Genomic DNA, 27,618 nt, shown 5'->3' on the forward strand with positions numbered 1-27,618 from the left:
AAATCCCTGATTCCTGAAGCTGGTTCACAATTTCCTGTGCAGCTCTCTCTGCTTTCTCTCCGAAGAGGATACTGAAATACTGGAGGATGTATAGGACCTGAAACATTCAAAGGTTTAATCCTGCAAAGACCAACATCAAGTTTAGAAGTTGACCCACAAATTTGGAAAATTTCTCAGAAAAATATTGTATCACGAGGAATCAGTAGACTTCTTTTCATTAACTGTGATAGCTCCAAGGCTTAATTTAGGAATTCCAGTTTTATTGAACCCTGGTATGGGAATTGGTAGACACTGACTAATTAATTGACCCCTAGTCAGCAAAACATCTGCTCCCAATTTACTCAATATGTCCATTCCCATTACCGTGCCAACTTGGCTTTCTCCAACCCCAGAATTGCACCAAAAGTGGCTGTTCAAATGGATATATTATTAGAGGAATCAACAGAGGCTTAGAGAAATACTGCGACCAGATATACCTTGAAGATTCATTTGTTTATTTGTTAAAGGCAGATCAAAGTCAGTCACAGAAACGCAGGCCCCGGTGTCCAGAAGAATGTAGCTATCCTGGCCTCCTAGGTTAGCATGTAAAAATGGACGAGGGTCTTCGTGTTCAAATAAAAGGGAGGCCACTATCTGTCAGTCTGTATTCTCAAGAGCTCTTGTCAGCTTTTCAACCTGCTGCATGAGTTGTTTTAGCTGAGCCTCCATGTCAGCACTCTGCACCAGGGGTTATTTTCAGCATGAGCTCGAGGAAGTGGTTTCGGTGCCTGCTGTTGCTGAAGAGGAACTGGGCTTTCTGAAATCTCGATCACCTGTTTGCGTAGTGACCATCGCGCTGGCAATGATAACAGTGAAATGCTGGAGCAGAGGGCTGACCAACTGCAGCAACCAGTCCCTTCTTCTGTTGTTCCATGATGTCTTGAGCCCGTGTCCCCCATGCAACAAAAGAAGACCAGTCAATTATTGTTGGCAGAGAAGAACGAAACTGTGTAAATTTAGCATTCATATTTGACTGCGCAGTGTGGATCATGGACCCCCACGTGCTGCCACAAATTTCTTTTCAGTGCCTTTGTGAATTGCTCCGTGTAATCAACAAAAGGTTCATTAGGACCCTGCCTAATCATTGTCACATTAGTGAAAGTCTGAATTCCATTTCCTATTTTAACGCTGTACGTTGGTACGCAGCACTCTGTACTGAGTTGCGTAATCATCTGCATTCGCTGGTGGCTGGAAAAGGAGGGGTGAGATTAACAATCTGTCCCGTTATGTAGATGGGCAGACTTGCTCACAAATTGAATACAGATCTTTCACTGCTAGGCGGTTGGCTCTTGCCATTACCCACAAACGATCCCAGAAATCAAAATTGGTACTGTTAGAGTGGCAGTGTATTTACAATACTAGTCAAATCTCACACACCCATAGATCGATAAACCCCCACTTGACCAGCCGCTGTCGATTCCTGATGTCCTGGCATTGCCTGCCCAGGCAAAGGAATGGATATCGGAGCCATAGGGGCGGTGGGAACAACAACTCCCTTTTCCTTATTTATTTCACTGTAGCGGGGTAATTTTGGACGCAGTTTCACATACACGCCCCACTCATCCTAAGTTTCCTCCAGGTCCCCAGGAGAAATAGCTGCAACCTGTATACCACCATTTTCAGAAACATTCGTCACATGTCTCCCTGCCTTGGCAATCGCTGCTTTCAGTTTCGAAGCATATTCCTGCCAGCTATAGATATCAATTTTAGGAACTCTCCCTGCATCTGCTCTTGGTTCCTTAATTACAATGTCTAATAAATCCCACATATCTTGTGTAGCGTCTCTAGCGGCTTGTGCCTGTTTATCCACACAAACTATCCTTCCATTGCGATGTTAAAAGACCTTTTGCTTGCACACAAATTCACAAACAACATAAAACACGTGCATATTTCTTTTGTTTCTTAGGATCATTAACTTCCTTCATCAACCATTCACACTGCCTACGCGGAACCCATATTTCTTGAAATTCATCTCTAGCCATTTTCTGTTTAATCTTTTCTTTATTAACGATGCCTAACATCGCTACTTGGGCAGTGACAGCTTCGTTAAGAGCTCCTTTTACAGTAGGTGGACATCCAAAACGTTACTTCTACCGCCGCTCGTACCGCCGCCGCGGCGTCTGCAAAGTGCATTTGCAGCTTTTGACCGCTGAGTGGCGCTTTAATCACAAGTTTTCAAACAAGCGCATCAAAGCACATTTTGCGCAAATAGACGTCAGTTTTGCCTCGCTGATGTGTTACATTTGACGGCTGCAGTCAGGGGAAATGTGAAAGAAAAACACTATAGTTAAAATATTTAATATTTACAGATGAAAGTTTGGTACTTATGAAGTTATGTGCATTTCTTAGAACGAATTCAAGCAGGGATAAATGTCAAGCCTGTGCCTGAGCCTGTGCTTATATTTTCTCTAAGCTACACAGTATTACACCATATTTTAGATTTGACATATTTAATAGGTGTGCAGTATTATTTATATAATATGAATTATGTGTTATATATTCAAAATAAACTGTGGTTTACTTTGCATCGTAGCATTAAAAGTGGTTAGCCTATTTTAGTGAGCTAGGCTACATGGATTTATATGCAAAATGTCAATATTCTCATATATTAGGCCTATATTTTTAATTTATATTTTAAAATTCCTTTAATAAAACAGCATGCATTTTTGTTATTCGTTAACTGTCCTTTATTTTGACAGACAACTTCTTGGGAAAATATATTTGTCTGTAGACTGATTAAGAAATTGTTGCGTGTTTTATAAATTATTTTCTTTATTTTAGTAAAACGTCAGGCACTGTATAATTTCGTTCCCATTATTTAGGCCTAATTTAAAACAAGAAACGAATATAAAAAAACCTGCACGATTTAGCTAAATCATTGAAATTCTAAAGAATGGACTGATTAATAAAACGTCCTCACGATTAAACTCAAGTTCTCTCATTATAATCACCAAAGTTAAAATGATGTAAAAAAGAGCTTCATTAATAGACAACTTCAGTGATTTTAAAGGGAGCCGCCGTTACTTGCTTACAAAGAATTTAAGTAAAAAAAAATAAAAATAAATTGCAGCCACATTTAAATGCAGGTGGGTAAAATGTCTGCGTGCAAGATTTGCGGGGCGCGAGTGATGCTGAGTGCACGCGCAGCATTTATTCTCATTTGTTTTATCTTCATTACAAATCTTGTTTGGTTTTATTTTGGATAATTGCATGTAAAAAAAATAATTTACGTTGTAATGCATATGCAAAATGTGAATAATTATTCATATTTAAGTGTTTGTGCGAAAATTATTAATGCGCATGCAGGACAGGGAGGCGCCCTCAAGATCACTTGAATTTTTTCCTGATAATGAATTAACTTAAAATTGCGGTATCTCACATACATGATAAATATATCTACAGAAAGCTTGAAATGTCTTTTAAACTAATCAATTCAGAACGAAAGCATTATGTAATCTGTGAAGGTTGTATTTCTCTCTAAAGGCGCGTCCATGTGGAGAGAGTCAGCACTGTGAATTTCATCTTGCAGCCGACAATAAAACATTTGTTTATTATTAAATAATTAAAATGTCTCCTTTTTTACAATTATTAGGCTACTTCTGCCTGTGCTTTGGGGGCAAACTTAATGCATGTGCTTGAGTGCAGAATATATTAAGGCTCATTATGGATTATAGATGTAAATTTAATATAAACCTGCGATTAGTAATAATGACAAATGAACGACTAGTAACTAGAAAAATCTTACGTGGGGGGCAGACCTATTAAATACCCTCTAGACATCTCTGTTAAAGTTTTTAAAGCATTTTTATATGTGTTTGCATAAATTATTCTTTCAGAACGGTCTGTAATGGAGAGATGCCTTAACACTGATTTTTCCTCTGAAACACAAAAACGAAAATTGAAATAAAATTGATATTTTTTTTTTGAGAATGGCCAACCCTTCTCTGCAGATATTGTTGCTTCTGGTTTGTGCATTGTAAATAGGCTACAAATAATAATAATAATAATAATAATAATAATAATGTCTCCAAAAACTCCAAAATGTTTTTTTTTTTTTTTTTTGTCATGTCTGTAACGCATGTTGTATTCCCAAATCTAAAAAAGCCTATAAAACATCATAGACGGATCATACTGATGTCTGGACTCTGTTTGGGATTTTCGAAAAAACACAAAGAGATATATAGACAATATATGGTTATGAAAAGGCTACATTCTGTGAGAATTTATATTTCATAGTCTAAAAATAATATTGTTTAGACTAAACAAAATAAAATGAACGCAACAGTTTGCGAATTTTTTTTTTTTTTTTTTTTAGTTAAGGCAACTTCCTCTGAAGTTAGAATAACTAATAAACTATATTGCGCTGTACATTAGTCAACATTTGAAGTGGATCAAAACCTTTCTTCAAAGTTGCCCTAAAACCAAAATGACGAGTCCTATCTAAACCTGTTCTGCAAGTTTGATACCCTCATAAGACACTGTCCATGTGAAAGACTAAGAGATTCACACCTTTATCTCGACCCCAACAAGCTATACAGAACTACCCCAACCCCCTCCAGCTGAACTGAACTAGGTCTGTTTTTTGGCTGTGAGGAACGTTGTGTTGTCATGTTACTGGGCTGAAACATGCCTGCACTCACAGCAGCCCTACTCTTTTTATTCATTATTTTCCCGCAGCCCATATTATTGTTTTCACAAGACCATAATAATAACAAATTATCAATTGTTAATTAATCATTATTTTACGAAAATCATTGTTATTTGTGAACGTAGCGTTTGCGGAAGGCTTTACGACCAAGCGGAGTCCTCCATCAGCTGCTCCCGCTTCACAGCGCGCGGGACTCGCGCTAACTGCAAGTTTTGATTTAACTAAATCAGTTTGAGCGAATACAACTTACTGATCATGAGCCAAACATTTAGCAAGACAGACAAACATTCAGTCTTCCTGAAGGAAGATGTATTTCATTGTAAGTTAATGCTGTTATATAGAGAGTTAAATGGAGAGAGAGAGAGAAATAAAATAAAAAAAAACGTGTTGGCTATTCCTAAACTTGGAGCTCATATTGAAGTACAAATCCAAACACCAGAAGCAAACTCTCAGTGTTCTTTCATTGAAAAGTATGCATTTTGTTTATTCACAGGCTATATGGTTGAAATAATATTTTAGTTTCAAAAACTTTAAGTGCCATGCCATTGTTTAAAAAAAAATGCTTTAGACCTTCAGTTGTTATGCTTTAAAATCCCATAACATTTGTAATTTCACAGTATTTTCACCTCCTAAATCACTAACCTATAAAAAAGTCACAATTCTATAATGGTAAAATTTACTCAGGCCGATGGCACTTTTAATTACATGTTTTTATTTTTTTTTTAGAATAATTGTAGCTTACATAAATAGGTGAAGCAAAACAAATATGAATAATATTTTGGATCATCCCTTATTTTTTCCCTTATTTTCTTAAAGAATAAACACTTAATTTTCTACAAGAATAAACATGATAACATATTATTAATTCATATAAATAATTTAAGCAATTAACATATTATAAATTCATAGAAATAATTTTAAGCATTTAAAACCTTTTTTTTAAAAACTTGAACTTCAATACTATTAAAATGACTTTAAAATCTCAAGAAGTTTATAAGTTAAAACAGGGTAAAATGTCACAGTGCATGTTAAATAGCCTAAATGAACTTGTGTTAACAATATAATTAGAACTAACAATATAATTCGATTTTTTTTTTAATGAACAATTCCTGTATTAAAATGGGACAGCAACCTTTATAGCAAACATTTTTAAATCGTCCACAGCTGAGCAACGCGCGAGGCAGGTTGAGCGTGCGAAGTGAATGTGCTGCACAAAGTCATTTTTAGATGCAATGAAAAAAAAAAAAAAAAAAAAAAAAAAAAAACCTGGATAGCCTAGATTAGGCCCAGACTCTGGTCCTAAGTATATAATAATTATAATTACCCCACAGTAACAAAATTTAACCGATTAATCGCCTGTTTTCGTTTCCTGCATGTTACTTTATTCTATTTATTTATTTATTTATTTTTTTAAAACAGGCTAAAAAATAAATTAAGTTTGTGAGAGGAAAAAAATATACAAGTCATGTATAAGTTGCATTTTATTACATTCAGAAATAATAACGGCTGGCCTAATAATGTGCCACCAGGATATTTTTAGTTCTCTTCACTTTACAACAAATCCTTTAAATATAACAAATTTATCAGAACAGAACAATAATTACAAATATATAATTCTAATGGATAAATATAATTGCAGTATATATAATATATAGGCTTAACTATAAACAAACACAAAAAAAAAATAAATGAATAATTTAAAGCGAACCATAAGGTAAGGTTGGGCTCTCATTCGGGAGAAATCCAAACGTTTCCATATTCGTGATGTTGCCTATTTCAAGCTTAACTATTATTCATTAGGAAAAATAGGCTTTGTAACCGAAATGAAAACATTTAGCTTTTTTATCCGTATATATAGGCCTTATATTTAATGACTGTTTAATAACATAGCAAGCATAAGATCCTTTGTGTAAAGGTCTTCTTTTAATTTTTGATGAGTAGACTGTAGCCTAAGACTATCCTACATTTTGAAATTAACTCACTGTACATTTTTTAATGGTTTTTAAAGATGGTACAATGTTATATCATTATGTTATTGTTGTTTTACCTCCTCCTTTTATCTCATTTTACAATTACATTCAGTTCGCAATCCGTCCCTTTGCGCCACCTGGCGGTAGTTTCGCGAATAAATTTAACACGCGGCTGACTTGCAGTTAACGCCGCGGCCCTACGGCGGTATTACTCATTTTGGTTGTCTACCATCTGTACATTAGCCATTACGTCGTGTGTTGACACCCCCAACAAAGAAAAAGTTTTATCCAATTCAGATACACTCAATTAAATACACTTAATTAAATTGTTAAATTTGGTGTTCTCTTTTACTCTTAATTCATTTAACTTAATTAACCGTCTGACAATTATAGCAATTATACAAAGTTGAAAATCAGTCACAATGTGGTATTCCGCCACATTCAAACAATTGTCAAAATATATGGATTTAGAATTTAGTCGCAAAGTGGAATTCTGCAAGAGTCAAAGCTGTCGAGTCCTTTCCCAGAGCCTATATCAAAACGAGAGACGACATACAGATCTGACCAGCATGCTGAAGTAAGCCCTTACAGCGCGTGTCTCAAAAACTGTTGCGCTTCAGTAAGCCCTGAAAGCACCCGCAATACACCTCCGGTAAGCCCCGCAAAGTGTACTTGCTACGCAGAATTATCCACACTGTCGGTAAACCCCTTCAGTGTACGACACATTTAATGCTACAAATCGCCGTTCTCAAACACAGAGCGCACGCTCATTCCTCACACATGGTTAAACCACCGTACCGCCCCAATTTCGTTCTCTTGCTGCAGTCAAGAAAAATTATCAAAATGGGTCCGCAGATATAGCTCTTAGACTCGGCAGGTTTGCGCCAACAGAAGCCCATAAAGAGAATTAGATGAGCAACTCACCTCTCTTTTTCTTGCCTTGCGATGCATCAAATGTACTTCAAGGATCGATCTATCCCAGCGGTGCCTCCATAAACTGATGCAAAATCGAATCCAAATCAGACGGTCAAGGTGTAATAATATGTAAATTTATTAAAAAGAATATAGAGAACAGAAACCACAAATCATAACTTGGAAACAAAATTCTTTTGTTTTTATTAAAATTTTTAAATTTTGGAAATTTTAATTCAATTTTTGTTAAATTTTTATAACAATCCATTTATGATGGATTGCACCCATCTAGTATTAATCAAACCATTAGTAAAATTGTAAGTAAAACATAAACAGTCATTTGTTTAAGTCAAAAGTACCAAAGTATTAAGTATTAAAGTATCTGAATTTGAATAAAAACCTGTAAGAGTTCTAAGTCTGAGTCTAAGAGTTTTCGAGTGAAGCCAAGGAAAAAAAGGAAGTGAGAGCTGAAGAAAAGATAGAGAGACCAGAGTCAATCCTATCCTAATTTGCAGAGTGCGTATCTCTATCTTATATACTACCGTTCCAGACATAAGTCGTCATCTGGACTATAATTAATAACACATGACCTTTAAAAATAATCTAGTCAGTGTCTCGACTTTGGACCTCTTCCTCTTTTTAGATTCAAAATATCATGCTGATAGTTCTCAGAAATATTGGCACAAAAAAACAATACGTGCAGTTTAACTCCTTATGCAAAGCAGACCCAGCTGACTACACAGTTAGAAATACTTTGAAATTACATATGAAATATACCACGAAGTGTACCAAAAACTTTGAATATATAAATGAAACTTGTTAATATATATGAGACATATCATTACCATGGAATATTAATTTTAACATTTTAAATGAAACTTATCATTATGAGTAGAACACATTTTGAATACGTGGCATCTTGGATACGTGGACTTCTCAGAATCCCTCTCAACACGTGGAATTAATTTGAATACGTGGACTTCTCAGAATTCCTGTCACCACGTGGATTTCTTTGAATCTCCACACACCAATTAGATTAGCTGGATCAGGTGTGTTTAATTAAGGTTACATCTAAACTGTGCAGGACTGTGGCCCTCCAGGAACTGAGTTTGACACCCTTGGCCTGTCCCATTTTTGCCTCCTCCCACTGTTAAAATGTAACTAAGTAATTTTTACTCTGAGTAAATTTTAAACGAGCTACTTTTTACTTTTACTTGAGTAGATTTTTAGACTGGTACTTTTACTTTTACTTACGTAAAATTTCATTAATGTAATGGTACTTTTACTTGAGTAGAATATTGTTGTACTCTTTCCACCTCTACCTAAATGGAGATCAAATAATGAAATAATACAATAATAATATTATAACATCCTTAAAAATAATTAGAAAATTTGCAGTTAGGGTTAATTTCAAAACGTGGGATAGTCGTAGGCTGTAGCCTAACGCATCGGAATTGTAAAAAAAAAAAAAAAACATAAATTTACACAAAGGCTCTTACTGCATGTTATGGTATTTATGAAAACCATTAAAACGACACAATTTCCTTATGTTGTATTAAGGGTCTTTCATTTCAATCTACAGGCTAATGAAAGTTTTTGAACAAAAAATCCTGACCTCATCCATTGGTCCACCATACAAGGCTGCACGTTCATTAGACACTATTCGTGTAGCAGTTTACTCTGACTCACACCATAAAAAACAACAACAACAACAAAAACTTGAACAAAACAAGTTGAGAAATCAAGATTAATAGGCTAAAACTGTGACATGAAAAACGCCTTGAAATTCTACAAAAAGTAACTTGGAATATTTAGATTACATTTAAGGAGGTGTGCATTATGCCATAAAAATTAAAATTGAATAGGTGGCTTATTGTTGCATGTTACAGGCTAGGCCTAGTTCTATCACATATTTTGGCACTATAGTCACATTAATGTCACACATTATGAAAGGCTTGAAACTTACATTTCATAATTAGCTGATGTAGGCTATTTCAGCAGGTCACACATAATAGTTATCTGGCCTTTTTTAACACATTTTTTCCAGTTTACAGAGCCCACAACATGCTGAAAATTATGTCCATGAATTAAGAAATGTATAACTTTTTATTGTTCCTTTGTATTAATTAAAATGTGTTTAAATAATAATGAAACTATTTTAAATAATAATAATAATAATACTGATAATAATATGGTTTCGTATACAGAGTCTGGGCATGCAGCAGATTCGGGGAATCCGTAAAATGTAAAACATTTCCAATGAATTAGACCAACACTACAATTTAAGAATTTTGTAATTTAATTAGAAAACAACCCTTGATTCACAACATTCATTTCCAAACACAGAAATCAGGTTGAGTTACGTGAGGTTGGAAAATAAACGGTGCTATTATCATCAGTGCTATGAGTCAGTTTTGCTGTAGGCTATTCATCAAAAGCAGCATCAAAAAGAAGTCCAGGGGGGTATTGCACAAAAGCAAGATAAGGGATTAAGCTGGGATTTTCCAGTTATCCTGGCTGAATTTAGCCCTGACTCGGTTGCATGAAGGGAGGCTAAATTAATCTACATTAAGTTACTATGGAGATTTACACTATGCAGCTAGCCTGCTCCGGAGCAGGCTAACAACCAGGCTAAGATTAAGTCTTAGTGATTTATCTGTTAGTTTCTGCTGTAAATCCTTCTAGAAATTAATGTTTTACAGTCACTCCATGGTCTTCTGCAAATGTTGCATCATTTTAATTATCATGCATTAAAATACAACATATACTGTCATTCATCCAAGTATCCCTATTTTAGTGTTGTTATGAAGACTTCATATTGCTGTTAGAGGTTTGATGAATGCATATATTATTGCAGTTGTTGAGATTATAAGAAATGGCTGATGAAGTTGCAAATGTGGTTTCATTTAAGTCCATGACGAGGTCAATATGTAGTGTGTATATATAGGCTTATTCTAAATAAATGTTCCATTTGTTAGTCTCTTTCAACTCGAATAAAGGAATAATAAAATATATTTTGAAAATGGTTCTACTCTTGAGGATGGCAACAACCTTATAAATATTTTTAGTTAAATATTTTTATAAATATTTTTAAATATCCAAACCTGTATGAGTTGTTTTCTTATGTTGAACATAAAAGAGGGGAAAAAAATACAATGGAAGTCAGTAGGAGCCACCAACTGTTTGATTACCAGCAATCTTCAAAATATCTTCTTTACACAAAATTGACATGACACCTTAAGCCTTCCGAAGTCCAGTAACATATATTCAACAGAACTTGTATTGATAGTTTTGACAGGACATGCCAAGCCTATGATTTTAATAAAGAGAAGTCACCAGCGGATCATAGTCTGGTGGCTCCAGAAGTATAAGTGTGTTACCAGACACTGCAAGGTAAGGCAAAGTCAGACAGTCCACATAACAAAATCTAAATACTTGATTGTTTTCCATGTGCAGTAGTACGGCAGTAATGTACCTTGTATGAAGAGGCCAGTCTCTCTTGCTGGGCCAGAGTCAGTGGCTGTCCCTCACTGTGTCCCTTCCATCACTGGCTTCCCTTTATTCCACTCCAGGGCCAGCTCCTCTGCTGTTGTCAAGTCTTGGGTTGGAGGGCCACCCCCCGTGCCAGATATATGAGCCTTTTTTTTTCAATGCTACAATCAACACAGACAATAAAATATGGCAGCAGACACTATTCACTTAATTTGGCTTTTTTTTTTTTCCCCCACATCAAGTCACTTACCAGCCTGCAAAATGTTCTTGTACTTGCTGCCAGGTCCTTTTTTGGCCACACACGCTTGTTCTTTAAGAAGGAGAGATACATAAGAGAGATAAATAAACAATTAGATAGATAAAAAACAGATCAAATTATCAGATTGGATTAAATCAATTAGATAGAAAACTAAAAACCTAAATAAAAATAGATAAAAGAGACATGAGATGAAATGAACAAAATAGATCAAATACTGTAGATACGCATAGTGGATAAGTGGGTAAGCCTGGCAGACAATAGCGGACCAACTGAATGCATAAGTAGTCCAAATAACCAGTGCTCCACTGAAGCCATCATAATTACAATGCAAGGAGTTATTTGTAATTTCCCTAAATTAACAGTTGGACACTTTGCCTTAAATGTGACCAGTGGACATGCATGTTACTTATGCAAGCACATGTATGATTAATTGCAAACACATATACATTATGCGCATCTACAGTATATCATCTACAGTATTTTGTCTATTTAATCTATTGCATCTATCTCTTTTATCTATTTTTATTTAGGTTTTTTTTCTAATTGATTTTATCTTATCTATAATCTGAAATAAAACTTTGTCTTTGTTTTATTAAAGAAGCTGTATTTCCCTTTTTACATATTATATGTTTCACCTCTTCATATGTTTCCATTAGAAGCTGTTGCTCAGTTGGCGAGAAGTATGCCGCACGGGTTTTATCCATTTTTGCATCATTGATTCTGTGATCGATCCCATGGTCTGTTTAAGAATGCCGTGAACGTGCACTTATCCCAACTATCTACACTTGGCTTGACATAGCTGCATGCTCTCATCCTGGCTTAGCAAATGTGCAACAGACTAGTGCAGTGTGTGCTGATTTATATGGGTGGATGTGCTGATTTTTCTGTTTTAATGGGTTTCTTTTTTGTTATTTTGTGTTTTTTAATTCTGTTTTTTGCAAAGAAAAAAAACATTAGGCAGTGGTGGGCCATCAGGATCAGCAGGGCCATCTCTGTTGGCCCTATAAAAAATAAAATTGTGTAAAAACAGTTTTTATTGATTTATTTAGGTATCGTTTTCATTTGTGTAATGTCCACAAAGTTGTCTATGATTAGTTTAGTTGAAGTAGTACTGGAATATCCTACATAAAAAAAAAAGTATGCGGCCAGCACTACAGAGACTCTTTTGTTGAAATCTGATTTGTAACGAGCATTAGTGAAAGAACCATCAGCCAATCAAATTTTGACATTCAATGACAGCACGCCCTCTGTGTCTAGCAATGTGCCCAATGCTTCCCACAGTGTTAGTTGGGAAATTCCAAGGTATGAAAGTGAAATTCAGCAGAAAGAAAATGACAGCCGCAGTTGCCAGCACCTCTATATCAAACCTTGTTGCCAATCTACCGAAACACCTTTTTCCAGGCATTCTTTTGCAGACAAAAAGGAATTAACTGAGAAAGGAAGACCTACTACACCCGAACTGGATTCGCTAACGAAGGCCAGCAAAGGTTTTGTGCACCATTTTAGAGATTGCAACTATGAGTTCTATACATGGCTAACAGCTAGCACTAAGCACAACAAGATATTTTGTTAATTGTGTTTACTTTTTAAAGTAAAGGAACATGAAATGACAGACACATGGATTTTATATACAAGTGACAAGTGAGTGCTTTATTATTTGACGCATATTGTATCATGCACATTGTTATGGAGGTGTACATGGTGCATTGATGATACTGTGGTGTGGTGTGTAGATGTCCATCATTTGTACAGTTTTGCTGCTGTGGGCACTTTGTAATTTTAAAGTGACTTAAATGTGCATAGTGGATTACATTTACTAATACTGATCCATTGAATTTGAGTTTAATTACTTACACTGCATTTAATCCACCCTAATCTAGCCTACTGTTGAAATTGTTGATCAGCTGTCATTGTCGTTGAGACATTATATGCATATGTCTGCGTTAGCTGTAATAGAGATGTGGGTATATGGTTTACAGTTGCTTACTGAAGTCCCTGACTGAAACCCCACGGTACGACACTGATATTAGACCTATATAAGATCAGAATTTGAAACAATATAATAAGCACACATGAATTATCTGCATGATGACACTGTTATTTTTATTATTGCAAAGTGAGATAAATGAAGAGCGCGTCTGTCTTTCGTGTACAAACACACAATGCTTAAAGTTAATCCATAGTCCAGACTCCAGTAGTACAAACCCGATTCCAAAAAAGTTGGGACACTGTACAAATTGTGAATAAAAACAGAATGCAATGATGTGGAAGTTTTAAATCTTAGCAATATTTTATTCAGAATACAACATAGATGACATATCAAATGTTTAAACTGAGAAAATGTATCATTTTAAGGGAAAAATAAGTTGATTTTGATGCGCCAAATGTTTTCTATGGGTGAAAGATCTGGACTGCAGGCTGGCCATTTCAGTACCCAGATCCTTCTTCTACGCAGCCATGATGTTGTAATTGATGCAGTATGTGGTCTGGCATTGTCATGTTGGAAAATGCAAGGTCTTCCCTGAAAGAGACCACGTCTAGATGGGAGCATATGTTGTTCTAGAACCTGGATATACCTTTCAGCATTGATGGTGCCTTTCCAGATGTGTAAGCTGCCCATGCCACACGCACTCATGCAACCCCATACCATCAGAGATGCAGGCTTCTGAACTGAACGCTGATAACAACTTGCGTTGTCCTTGTCCTCTTTAGACCAGATGACATGGTGTCCCAGTTTTCCAAAAATAACTTCAAATTTTGATTCGTCTGACCACAGAACAGTTTTCCACTTTGCCACAGTCCATTTTAAATGAGCCTTGGCCCAGAAAAAATGCCTGCGCTTCTGGATCATGTTTAGATATGGCTTCTTTTTTGACCTATAGAGTTTTAGCCAGCAACGGTGAATGGCACGGTGGATTATGTTCACTGACAATGTTTTCTGTAAGTATTCCTGAGCCCATGTTGTGATTTCCATTACAGTAGCATTCCTGTATGGGATGCAGTGCCGTCTAAGGGCCCGAAGATCACGGGCATCCAGTCTGGTTTTCCGGCCTAGACCCTTATGCACAGAGATTGTTCCAGAGTCTCTGAATCTTTGGATGATATTATGCACTGTAGATGATGATAACTTCAAACTCTTTGCAATTTTTCTCTGAGAAACTCCTTTCTGATATTGCTCCACTATTTTTTTCGCCGCAGCATTGGGGGAATTGGTGATCCTCTGCCCATCTTGACTTCTGAGAGACACTGCCACTCTGAGAGGCTCTTTTTATACCCAATCATGTTGCTAATTGACCTAATAAGTTGCAAATTGGTCCTCCAGCTGTTCCTTATATGTACATTTAACTTTTCCGGCTTCTTATTGCTACCTGTCCCAACTGTTTTGGAATGTGTAGCTCTCATGAAATCCAAAATGAGCCAATATCTTGCATGACATTTCAAAATGTCTCACTTTCAACATTTGTTATCTATATTCTATTGTGAATAAAATATAAGTTTATGAGATTTGTAAATAATTCCATTCCTTTTTTACTCACAATTTGTACAGTGTCCCAACTTTTTTGGAATCGGGTTTGTAGACAGTGATTTCAGCGACAGAGGTTCAAATCCCGGATTTTTTTTTTTGATTAATACAGATGTGTGTATTCTGCAGTTTGCTGGTTTAATTTACAGCATTTTTTTTCTTTTAGATAAAGCATGTTCATTTTACATATATAGTATAGTGACTGAATTTAGTCCAGCAGGAGAGGGTTGGGGTTTGGGGGCAGTTCAGCTTCATCTGGGTATTGAAATAAAGGTGCTCTTCACTTCCTCTTTCATATGTACAGTGTCTGATGAGCATTTCAAACTTGCAGAGCAGTTTTAGGCAAAGTTTCTGTTTTAGAGTAAATGTCTCATTTGGTTTGGCTTTTGCAATTTTTGCAATGGCAGAGTATTATATAGCCTACAGTATAATATGGTTTTGTATTTTTCTCAGGAGAGAGGCGGCACCTCAGCAAAAGAGACAAAGAAACTGGCTGAAAGGCCTATGTCTGCCAGAGAGACAAAAATTATTGTTCTTAATTTATATGCTGCTTTGTACTATTGCTATGTTTTAATTGTAAAGAAAAAAAAAGTTTTCAAATGTAAAAATATACTGCAGTATTAAGAAACTGTCCCCAGACTTTTTTGTAGGCCTATTCATTTTTAGTTTCATTATTGGGCAATTCCAGTGTTAAGGACAGACATTTGCAGTCAAAACCTGAAATATAGATTATCACAAAATGTATTCATTACCAGTATAGTGAACCATCTCTTTATATTTTTCTAAATCCCAAATAGAGTCCAGACATCAGAAAAATATCCGTCTATGAATGTGTTTTGTAGGCTATTATAAATTTGGGAAATAGCCTACACGTGTTACAGACGTTAAAAAAATAAATAAAAGACCAAAGTTTTGGGAGAAATTTTGTAGACTTTCTGTGATTTACAATCCACAAACCAGATTCAACAATATCTGCAGAATGGAGAAGGGTTGACCATTCACAAAACATAAAAACAAAAATTAAAATAGAATTGATATTTTGTGTTTCAGAGAAAAAAAATCTATGTTAAGAATGTGACATCTCTCCTTTACGGACTGTTCTGAAATCAGAATTTATGCAAACACGTATATAATGCTTTAAAAACTTTAACAGAGATGTCTAGAAAGTATTTAATAGGTATGCCCCTCACAGACTTTCTAGTTACGAGTAGTCGTTCATTTATGTCATTTATATTAAATTAAGTAATTTATATTAAATTAACATACAGGTGCATCTCGATAAATTAGAATGTCGTGGAAAAGTTAATTTATTTCAGTAATTCAACTCAAATTGTGAAACTCGTGTATTAAATAAATTCAGTGCACACAGACTGAAGTAGTTTAAGTCTTTGGTTCTTTTAATTGTGATGATTTTGGCTCACATTTCATAAACACCCACCAATTCACAACAACAAATAAGAATATGGTGACATGCCAATCAGCTAATCAACTCAAAACACCTGCAAAGGTTTCCTGAGCCTTCAAAATGGTCTCTCAGTTTGGTTCACTAGGCTACATAATCATGGGGAAGACTGCTGATCTGACAGTTGTCCAGAAGACAATCATTGACACCCAGGGAAAGCCACAAACATTCGTTGCCAAAGAAGCTGAGAGGACCAACCGAGAGAACAGCAACCTTATGAGGATTGTCAAGCAAAATCGATTCAAGAATTTAAGTGAACTTTACAAGGAATGGACTGAGGCTGGGGTCAATGCATCAAGAGCCACCACACACAGACATGTCAAGGAATTTGGCTACAGTTGTCGTATTCCTCTTGTTAAGCCAGTCTTGAACCACAGACAATGTCAGAGGCGTCTTACCTGGGCTAAGGAGAAGAAGAACTGGACTGTTGCCTAGTTGTCCAAAGTCCTCTTTTCAGATGAGAGCAAGTTTTGTATTTCATTTGGAAACCAAGATCCTAGAGTCTGGAGGAAGGGTGGAGAAGCTTATAGCCCAATTTGCTTGAAGTCCAGTGTTAAGTTTCCACAGTCTGTGATGATTTGGGGTGCAGTATTTGGCACCTGCCCACACTGCCAAAAGCACCAAAAGTTGGTTAAATGACCATGGTGATGGTGTGCTTGACTGGCCATCAAACTCTCCAGACCTGAGCCGAAGGCCGCTGTCAAAGAAACCTGGGCTTCCATACCACCTCAGCAGTGCCACAAACTCATCACCTCCATGCCACGCTGAGATGAGGAAGTAATTAAAGCAAAAGGAGTCCCTACCAAGTATTTAGTACATGTACAGTAAATTAACATACTTTCCAGAAGGCCAACAATTCACTAAAAATGTTTTTTTTTTTTATTGGTCTTATGAAGTATTCGAATTTGTTGAGTTTTGGTTAAATGTGAGCCAAAATTATCACAATTCAAAGAACCAAACACTTAATCTACTTCAGTCTGAGTGGATTGAATTTATTTAATACACGAGTTTCACAATTTGAGTTGAATTACTGAAATACAATAGGTAGCCAACCAAAATGTAGTTTCTGCTGCTGCGAGTACCGCTGAATTAACCACAAGATATCAAACAAGCGCATCAAAGCACATTTTCGCAAATAGCCGTCAGCTTTGCCTCACCGATGTGTTACATTTGGTGGCTGCAGTCGGGGAAAATTAAAGAAAAACACTGTAGTTAAAATATTTACAAATTCACAGATGAAAGTTTATTACTTGAAGTTATGTGCATTTCTTAGAACGAATTCAAGCAGGATAAATGTCAAGCCTATGAGCTTGTGCTTATATTTTCTCTAAGCTACACAGTATTACACCATATTTTAGATTTGACACATTTAAATAGTGTGCAGTATTATTTATATAATATGAATTATGTGTTATATTATTCTAATGAAATTGTGGTTTACTTTGCATCAGAGCATTAAAAGTGGTAGCCTATTTAAGTGAGCTAGGCTACATGGATTTATATGCAAAATATCGATATTCTCACATATTAGGCCTATATTTTAATTCATATTTTAAAATTCCTTTAATAAAACAGAATGCATTTTTGTCACGCACTACTTTGTTATTCGTTACCTGTCCTTTATTTTGAAAGATAACTTCTTGGGGAAAAGATATTTGTCTGTACACTGATTAAGAAGTTGTTGCGTGTTTTATAAATTATTTCCTTTATTATAGTAAAACGTGAGGCACTGTATAATTTCGTTCCCATTATTTAGGCCTAATTAAAACAAGAAACGAATAAATTAAACCTGCAAGATTTAGCTAAATCCTTGAAACTCTAAAGAATGGATGGATTAATAAAACGTCCTCATGATTAAACTCAAGTTCTCTCATCATAATCAACATAATGCACACGGTGTAAAAAAAGAGCTTCATTAATTGACAACTTCAGTGATTTTAAAGGGAGCCTTCTTTACTTGCTTTCATATAATTTAAGTAATAAAATAAAATAAATAAATTGCAGCTGCATATGCAAAATGTGAATTATTTTTCATATTAAAGGTTTGTTCGAAAATTATTAATGCGCATGCATGACAGGGAGGCGCCCTCACGATCACTTGAAATTTTTCCTGATAATGAATTAACTTAAAATCTGGGTGTCTCACATACATGAGAAATATATCTACAGAAAGCTTGAAATGTATTTTAAACAAATCAATTCAAAATGAAATCATTATGTAATCTCTGAAGGTTGTATTTCTCTTTAAAGGCCCGTCCATGTGGAGAGAGCCAGCACTGTGAATTTCATCTTGCAGCCGACAAGAAAACATTTGTTTATTAATAAATTATTAAAATATCTCCTTTTTCACAATTATTAGGCTACTTCTGCCTTCTACTTAATGCATGTGCTTGAGCGTGGAATATATTAAGGCTCATTATGGATTATAGATGTAAATTTAATATAAACCTGCGATTAGTTGAATAATGACAAATGAACAACTAGTAACTCGAAAAATCTTACATGGGGGGCAGATCTATTAAATACCCTCTAGACATCTCTGTTAAAGTTTTTAAAGCATTTTATACACGTTTGCATAAATTCTGCTTTCAGAACGGTCCGTAATGGAGAGATGCCTTAACACTGAATTTGGGATTTTCATTAGTTGTCAGTTATAATCATCAAAATTAAAGGAAATAAACATTTGAAATATATCAGTCTGTGTGTAATGACTGAATATAATATACAAGTTTCACTTTTTGAATGGAATTAGTGAAATAAATCAACTTTTTGATGATATTCTAATTATATGACCAGCACCTGTAATGTGATTTTTTTTTTTAAATTAACAGGTAGGTTCAGCGCAGAGCGCACAAAGTGAATGTGATGCACAGTCATTTTCAGATACCAAAAAAACAGAAAAAAAAGAAAAGGATAAAAACATACACGAATCTTGTAAATAGTTAACAACATAGCCTAGATTAGGCCCAGACTCTGTTCCTAAGTATATATTGTAATTATTTTTTATTTTTGTATTTTTTGTTTTACCCACAATAACAAATTTTAACCGATTAATCGCCTATATTCATTTGCTGCATGTTTTTTTTTTTTAAACACGCTAAAAATAAATGAAGTATATGAAAGGAAAAAAAATATAAGTCATGTATAAGTTGCATTTTATTACATTCAGAAATAATAACAGCAGGCCTCATAATGTTATAATGTGCCAACAGGATATTTTTAGTTCCCTTCACTTTACAACAAACAAATTTATCAGAACAGAACAAGAATTAAAAATATAAGTCTAATGGATAAATATAATTGCAGTATATAATAATATAGGCTTAGCTATAAACAAACAAAAAAATAAATGAATAATAATTTAAAGCAAAACATAAGGTAAGGTTGGAATCTCTCAGTCGGGAGAAATTCTAACATTTCCATATTCATGATGTTGCCCATTTGAAGCCTAACTATTATTCATTAGATAAAATAGGCTTTGTAGTTCACGCGAGTTTCAGTATCAATGGGAAAAAAAATCATAATTATCCAAAATTTGCCAAAGTGGAACACTGCTCGAGCTGAATGTCACGGTTAACAGCTGCTGTTTCCACTGAATATGTGCGCGTGAGGCACCAGCGCGATCAAACAGCTAAAACAGAAAATATTAAATTTTTGGTCACACAGTAAAGGCATAATTCGAAAATGCAAACTGTTAGCAGTTTGAAAAATCAAGAAGAGTTAATAAGAATTATTTCTAAATGCTGGACCGTTCTCATTTTGCTCTGCATATGGAACCTGGAGATTTTTTTTCTTTTTTTTTTAACCAAGAATGTACCGAAATGAAAACATTTAGCTTTTAATCCGTGTAATTATATGCCTATTATGTAATGACTGTTTAATAACAATAGCATGCGGTAAGACTGTTTAATATCCCATGTTTTGAAATTAACTCACTGTAAGTTTTCTAATGGTTTTTAAGGATGTTACAATGTTATATTATAATGTTATTGTTGTTTTACTTCATCCTTTCATCTCCGTTTACAAACCAACATTTTACAATTACATTCAGTTCGCAATCCGTCCCTTTGCGCCACCGGGCGGTAGTTTCACAAATGATTTTAACACACGACTGACTTGCATTTAACGCCGCGGCGGTATTACCCATTCTGGTTGTCCACCTACTGTAAATGAACTTTTCCACGACATTCTAATTTATTAAGATGCACATGTAGTCTACTAATTCATAATGATCCTTAATATATTCTGCACTCATGCACAGGCATTAAGTTTGCCACAAAGCACAGGCAGACGTAGCCTGATAATTATGAAAAAAGGATACATTTTAATTATTAATTAATAAACTAATGTTTTCTTGTCGGCTGCATTTATTTTATTTTAGGTTAATGCTTCAGGATGGGATTCGCATTAAAATAACTTGTAACACTTTACAATAAGATGTCATTTATTAACATTATTAACTAACATGAATGAACAAAGAACAATATATTTATTACACAATTTATTAATCTTTGTTAATCTTAATAAAAATAGTCATTCATTTTTCATGTTAGTTCACAGTTCAATTCAATTCAATTACAGTTTATTTGTATAGCGCTTTTTATGATACAAATCATTGCAAAGCAACTTTACAGAAAATTAAGTTTCTACAATATTTAGTAGTAGCTCATCAGTGATAACTGTCAGTTTATGTGCATACGGCAGAAATGTTCAGAAAAATCAATAAAAGACGTAAACAAACAGTCGATTAACACTATAACAGCAATTATACAATCAAACTTAGAGCAAAATGTGGTAGTGTAGAGCAAATTAGCGTAGCTGCTGTTCCAGCCAACTAAAATTAATTAGTTTAACCCAAGCTAAAGAATATATAATGCGCATTTGATCAGATACAACTGCAGTCCAAAAATATGAGATGCATTATTTGAATGCTTGGCCAAAGAGGTGTGTTTTTAATCTAGATTTAAACAGAGGAAGTGTGTCTGAACCCCGAACGTTATCAGGAAGGCTATTCCAGAGTTTGGGAGCCAAATGTGAAAAAGCTCTACCTCCTTTAGTGGACTTTGCTATCCTAGGAACTACCAAAAGTCCAGCGTTTTGTGACCTTAGGGAGCGTGATGGATTGTAGCGTGGTAGAAGACTAGTTAGGAACGCAGGAGCTAAGCCATTAAGGGCCTTATAAGTAAGTAATAATATTTTGTAACTGATACGGAACTTAATAGGTAGCCAGTGCAGAGACTGTAAAATTGGAGTAATATGATCACATTTTCTTGACCTTTCTTGACAGTGCATTAATGTTTACAAACACAACTTGTGATTTTTTATTAATGCATGAGTAAATGCTGAAATTAACATGAACTAAGATTAATAAATGCTGTGGAAATATTGTTCATTATTATTTATTTTATATATGTTAACTAATGTGATTAACTAATGTTAATTAATGAACCTTATTGAAGAATGACCGCCAATGAGGCATTAAGTGCTCGCTCAGTTTTTCAAGATCAGTTTTAATCAGGTAACTGTTAATAGATTTGAACAAAGAAATATAGTGTTACTACGCACAGGCCATATTTATTGCAAATACAAAAATAAGACGAGTAAAGAAACGTGGTACTTATTCAAATAATCACCCTTTACTTCAATATATGAACACAGAACTGCTGTTAACAGTTTAATATAACGTTTTCCATTCTGTGACTAGTAAAATAATGGCACCTTACTCTGATGAACATGGCTGTCCTCGGAGCAGCTGCGGGTGCTGCGTCTTCTTCTTGTGTGACAGGTGTCAGCGTTAAGGCACAATACTGCCACCTGGGAGCTCAACCAGGTACTGGCGCTGGAGTATTTACATGTGGTGTTATCGTAAGAGAACTGTTCATTTTAAATATTGTGGTTATCGCTAATACCGTATATCGTCACACACTAAATTAAAGATAATTGTTGCTTTGAATATAACGGTTATCATCAATACAGGTATATCGCGACACCCCTAGTAACCCCACACATCTCCTGCACATCGCACTCAGCATCATGCACGCTGAACAACCAAATATCTGCATTAATGCAGTGCAGATAGCGACACAAGTTATCTGAAACACATAAAAGGTTCAAATGAGATATACTGACAATGAACATTATATGACATTTAAAATAGTTTTGATGATTTGTCTTTCAGTCAATGCAGACTTGGGCTAATCTCTTCAATGTTTTCGTTGAGAATGCAATTTCTAAAATGTTATTTGAATTAATTAATTTCTAAAATGTTATGATACGGAAAGCCTGAAACTGATCACAGCAGTATAGACGTATAAAGTATGCTATCAGTCATCAGCATGATTATAATGAGAGAACTTGAGTTTAAATGGAGAACTTTTTATTAATCAGTCCCTTCTTTTCAGTTTAAATGATTTAGCTAAATCCTGCCAAGTTTAATTTATTCCTTTCTTGAGTTAGGCCTAAATAAGGGGAGCAAAATTATGCAGTGCCTCACGTTTTACTAAACTAAAGGAAGGAATTAATAAAATACACAAAATTTCTTAATTAGAGAACATGTCTTTTCCCCACATAGTTCTCTGTCAAAATAAAGGACAAGTAACGAATAAAGTATGTGTGTGACAAAAATGCATGCTGTTTTATTCAAGGAATTTTAAAATTTAAATTAAAAATGTATTTGTGACAAATATTAAGTAATGTGAGACTATTTACATTTAGCATATTAATCCATGTATTAAGCCTAGCTTATTGAAATAGGCTACCACTTTTAATGCTTTTAATGCAAAGTAAACCACCATTTCTTTAAGGTAATATAGCACATGATCCATATTATTTAAATAATGCTAAATGTTTCAAATCTAAAATATGGTGTAACACTTAGCTTAGCGTAAATATAAATATAATATGTTCTAAGTGAGAAACGCACATAACTTCGTAAGTACTAAATTTGCATTGGTGAATATTACATATTTTAACTACAGAGTTTTTCTTTCATTTTCTGCTGACTGCAGCCGTCAAATGTAACACATCGGTGAGGCAAAGCTAACGGCTATTTGTGAAAATGTGCTTTGAAGCATTAGCTTGATAACTTGAGGTTAAAGCGCCACTCAGCGGTCAAAAGCTGCAAAAGCATTTTGCAGATGTGGCGGCGGCGCACACGGCAGTAAAAAGCACATTCTGGTTGTCCACCTACTGTACATGCTTGATCCAAATCTAAATAAATGACAAATAGATCTGGAAAGCATCACATCAATAACAGGTTCAAGTTCTACTTCATCAGGTTCTATTCCACTTGGACCATTAGTAGATCAATTGTGATAATGTTCATTCATATTATATATTTATTCATATTACAGAGTCCTCAGAATATAGCTAACTTTGATGACTGTAAATCAACATGATATTCCACTGTCTTCATCTTTTAGATTAACATTTGCACCGATTGCAAGAAGATCATACAATTGTTAACAGACACCCTCTCCAATCAAGATTCACAGGTGAAATTGTGTTTGTGATGTTTACTAAAACTTAGATTTTATTGAAATTCTATATTCCAGACCTAGTAAATACCTCCTGTACAACGCAATGTCATTGTAGTTCATATCTTTTATCTGTTTTAGAGAAGTGAAATTTGCAGTTAAATTATTTTCCAACAAAAAAGCTAGTTTCACTTTCTTATGGCAGCTTAGCTATGTGAGGTAATTTCTGCTACTGCCTTGAATTAATACTTCAACTGAAATATGAAATACATGTTTGTTTTTGTTCAGACTATTGTTATAAATGATTTGGAGTTGTTCTAGTGCTGGGCGGTATAATGTTCACACCAAATACCAGTGTTTATTTTTCCTATGATGTAAATTTTTCAAATACCGCAATACCAGTGTATGTCGTTTAAACAACGTTCATCAAATGTCTTGATTATAAACGAGAGTGACTCCTGGTTATGTATTAATGGGTCACTATTTAGTTTGGAATTTTTAGTGTGGAATATTCACTCATCATGACAGTAAAATAGGGGATTCTAAGTCAATCTACTGCAGTATTTCTTCACTCAATCAGTAGAAAATGTGGTTAACACCCAGTCATGCATGAAAAAAAAAATACCGTGGACATATACTGTGAAACCGGTATAATTTAGATATAATTTTTTGTTCATACCGCCCAGAATTAAGTTGTTTGAACAAAAATCTTGAATTGTTCCCTCTTCGCAGCATCTCACTGAAAAAGCTCTGGACAAGTTTTGTAATGAACACCGCGTCATCCCTTTGTGTATGGATAGAGCGAAGACATACCTACATTTGATCATCAGGAATTTCAGTGCATTTGCAGTGAGTAATTCTCGGTTTAACATAATGATAGTGGGTGATTCTAGTAGCCAGAACAATTTTAGGGTGTTATTCTTTATATTAAACATTTGCAGAATATACAGTGCTATCAAAACCTACTATAATAGAGATTTATAATTCCAGTTTGACTTTGACTTAATTTCTTAAATCTAAACACCAAAAAAAATCTAAAAATGAGTAATATATTTTTACATAAATAATAGAATATGTACACTAAAAAACAGATGCTTTGTCCCTAAACACAGAATCAAAATGTTGACATATGCTCAGTGTTGGGACTGTGTGGCAGCCAGTCTGAGAGAAAAGCACCATCAGAGCTCACCGCTGGCCTGAATGATCGTGGTATGCTCGACGCAAAACCCTCCAGAGGAACTAGTCAAAAGGTATGTGTTAGATAGGTCAAAGTTTACACCTGAGTCTGACTTTAAAAGGCTTAGATTTGAAGTACTCATTACAACAGACCATTTGTTTTGCAACTACATATACATATATATATATATATATATATACATACATATATTCATGGTTCCTGCAGGATTGTTAAGCTCAAATTTAAGACTTAAGACCGTTTTAAGACGTGCATAAATAAAATTTATATTTATCATATGAGTGGGGTAGGGCAATGTCTATAATATCATAATAAACAGTAAAATGACTGTAAAAAGCATAATTTACAGTTCAGATACAAATTTTCACAAAAACAAGAAGTTTTATAAAATGATAAACTTTATATTTCAGCCTTTAGACAACTTTTAAGAAAATGGATGAGTTGAAAGTATTAATTATTATATTAATATAAACAATTATTATCAATAAATTATTATATAATTAAATAACAAATTATGGGTTTGCAATATTGACAAAAAAATTTCAATATTTTCTGTGATAATATCAATAACGATTATTAGACAATATTTTGCTGAGTGTGTTATTGTGCTGATATCTTAAGGACTACTGTGAACAGCTGACTCCTGAACTTTTTGATATTCTTCATATTCTGTGTGGTCAGTTCACAGTAGTGATGGAAATTAATATTTTCCATCAAGTATACTGGGAATTTTGACCTTTAAGACATTTTTTTTTTCTAAAAGTGTGAATTTTTTGAGTCAAATTCTTGCATTTAAGCTGTTACCAAACAAACAAAATCAGTATCAGCAACATTTATCTTTGCAATGCAGACGAAACACAGAAGCTGCAATAGAAGTGTAATTTAGATGTATTTACACACTGTTTAATGTAGGGGTTTAATGTATCCTGAGGGGATATGGAATACTTAACCTGCAGTTACAAATGCATAATGTTTTGATATTTTAAACATTAAAATATTATAAACTGATGTTTGAAATTATTTAAAAAATTAAAAGATATTTTAAATGTGAAATTACAACAACCAGTAGGTGGCAACAAGTCACTGTTAATAAGTGAGTCACTGCGGTTGAACCAAACCATTTAAATGGTTGATTAATTCAGGAATGAATCACAGTCATGTTGCTCAGAGATGTGAAATAGTGCTGTGGCTGTGTTTGAAATTATTTTTGGTGGAGAAATAAAGCAAAAGCAGGAAATATGGTGTCTAAAACGTCAGTCTCTTAATATTAACTTTTTGTTTATTAAACTGTTGTACAAAATCAATATCACATTTGTAATCATGCTGACTGTTGAAGAAAAAAAAAACAGCACTCTTCGTGTGATATTAATGATATGAAATTAAATATATAAATTTTCTGTCCCCATATTTTGAATTATGTGATAATTCTGAATGCATTTTAATGGACTAAATCACGCAGTGAAAGGACTCACTCTAAATGTGCACACTAGTTGTATGTGTGCACTCTGTAGATGTGTTTTGTTTGCTTTTCATGATATACTCGATGATGTCTAATAGCGCAACGTTAAAACAACAATTATGATATTATCACAGACTATATATGTCGCACACCCTACTGTTTAGATTTTTATAATGCATTGTCTACTTATCGATCCACCAGTTCACGTTTAAAGCTCTGCGTGTTTGCAGTGTAAAAACATGGGTCGTTTCCCTGGTAACGCAGACTTTGAACATGCAGCGCTCATGTTTATTTAATGAAATTGTATCCTTTTGAAGTTTAATCGTCACATTCAGCCACATCAGCATTCTGGTCTTTCCGTACCCAAATTTAAGACCTCTTGAAATCATAACTAAGACTTTCTTGTACATTTTAAAATTTTTAAAGCCTTAAATTTGATACAACTAAATTAAGAACATTTTAAGACCCTGCGGAAACCCTGAAATTAGGGTTGACCCCAAATAGTCAAAGATTTGATAGGAGGAGCCTGATTCAATACCAATCTCACAGTTGAATATTTGCAGTTGTCATGATCATGCGATTTTTGCTATATGGGGGTGCTCAGTGTCTGATTTGACATAGAACAACTGATTTTCTTTCTATTAATTAAGTATATATAGAGTATTTTGATATTGTTTTGTATATGAGTATGTGAGAGAGAGAGTTTTTATATATATTTTTTTGTGTATGAATAAATACAACCACCCCTATAGATTTAAGTTTCACTTTCCAAAACCCATGACCGCCAGAGGATTTAAAACTTTAACAAGACTCAAATTGACACAGGCAATTTGAAAGTGAAAGACTGGATTTTTTGATCACATTTCAGCTGGCTCATATATATTGTATCTACAGGTGCATCTCAATAAATTAGAATGTCGTGGAAAAGTTCATTTATTTCAGTAATTCAACTCAAATTGTGAAACTTGTGTATTAAATAAATTCAGTGCACACAGACTGAAGTAGTTTAAGTCTTTGGTTCTTTTAATTGTGATGATTTTGGCTAACATTTAACAAAAACCCACCAATTCACTATCTCAACAAATTAGAATACTTCATAAAAAAAAAAATCTACTCAATACTTGGTAGGGGCTCCTTTTGCTTTAATTACTGCCTCAATTCGGCGTGGGATGGAGGTGATCAGT

The 27,618-nt window shown here is 34.5% G+C and overlaps 1 protein-coding gene and 1 long non-coding RNA gene across 2 annotated transcripts in view; one reads left to right on the forward strand and one right to left on the reverse strand.

The window, feature by feature from the left end:
* LOC109089494 (prosaposin-like) overlaps nt 1-27,618 on the forward strand; it is a 141,915-nt gene that overhangs the window by 69,985 nt on the left and 44,312 nt on the right. Inside the window, exons 6-8 of the mRNA XM_042746020.1 lie at nt 23,727-23,798; nt 24,513-24,629; nt 24,893-25,030. Of these exons, the coding sequence (XP_042601954.1) occupies nt 23,727-23,798; nt 24,513-24,629; nt 24,893-25,030 (327 nt within the window). The remainder of the gene's footprint in view (nt 1-23,726; nt 23,799-24,512; nt 24,630-24,892; nt 25,031-27,618) is intronic.
* Nucleotides 10,911-12,128, reverse strand: LOC122140598. Its single transcript, XR_006157184.1, has 3 exons — nt 11,956-12,128; nt 11,312-11,371; nt 10,911-11,222 (listed from the first exon to the last, which is right to left on the reverse strand). It is a non-coding gene; the product is annotated as an uncharacterized LOC122140598 (long non-coding RNA).

The sequence above is a fragment of the Cyprinus carpio genome, chromosome B19, assembly GCF_018340385.1.
Source record: "Cyprinus carpio isolate SPL01 chromosome B19, ASM1834038v1, whole genome shotgun sequence".
Taxonomy (NCBI): domain Eukaryota; kingdom Metazoa; phylum Chordata; class Actinopteri; order Cypriniformes; family Cyprinidae; genus Cyprinus; species Cyprinus carpio.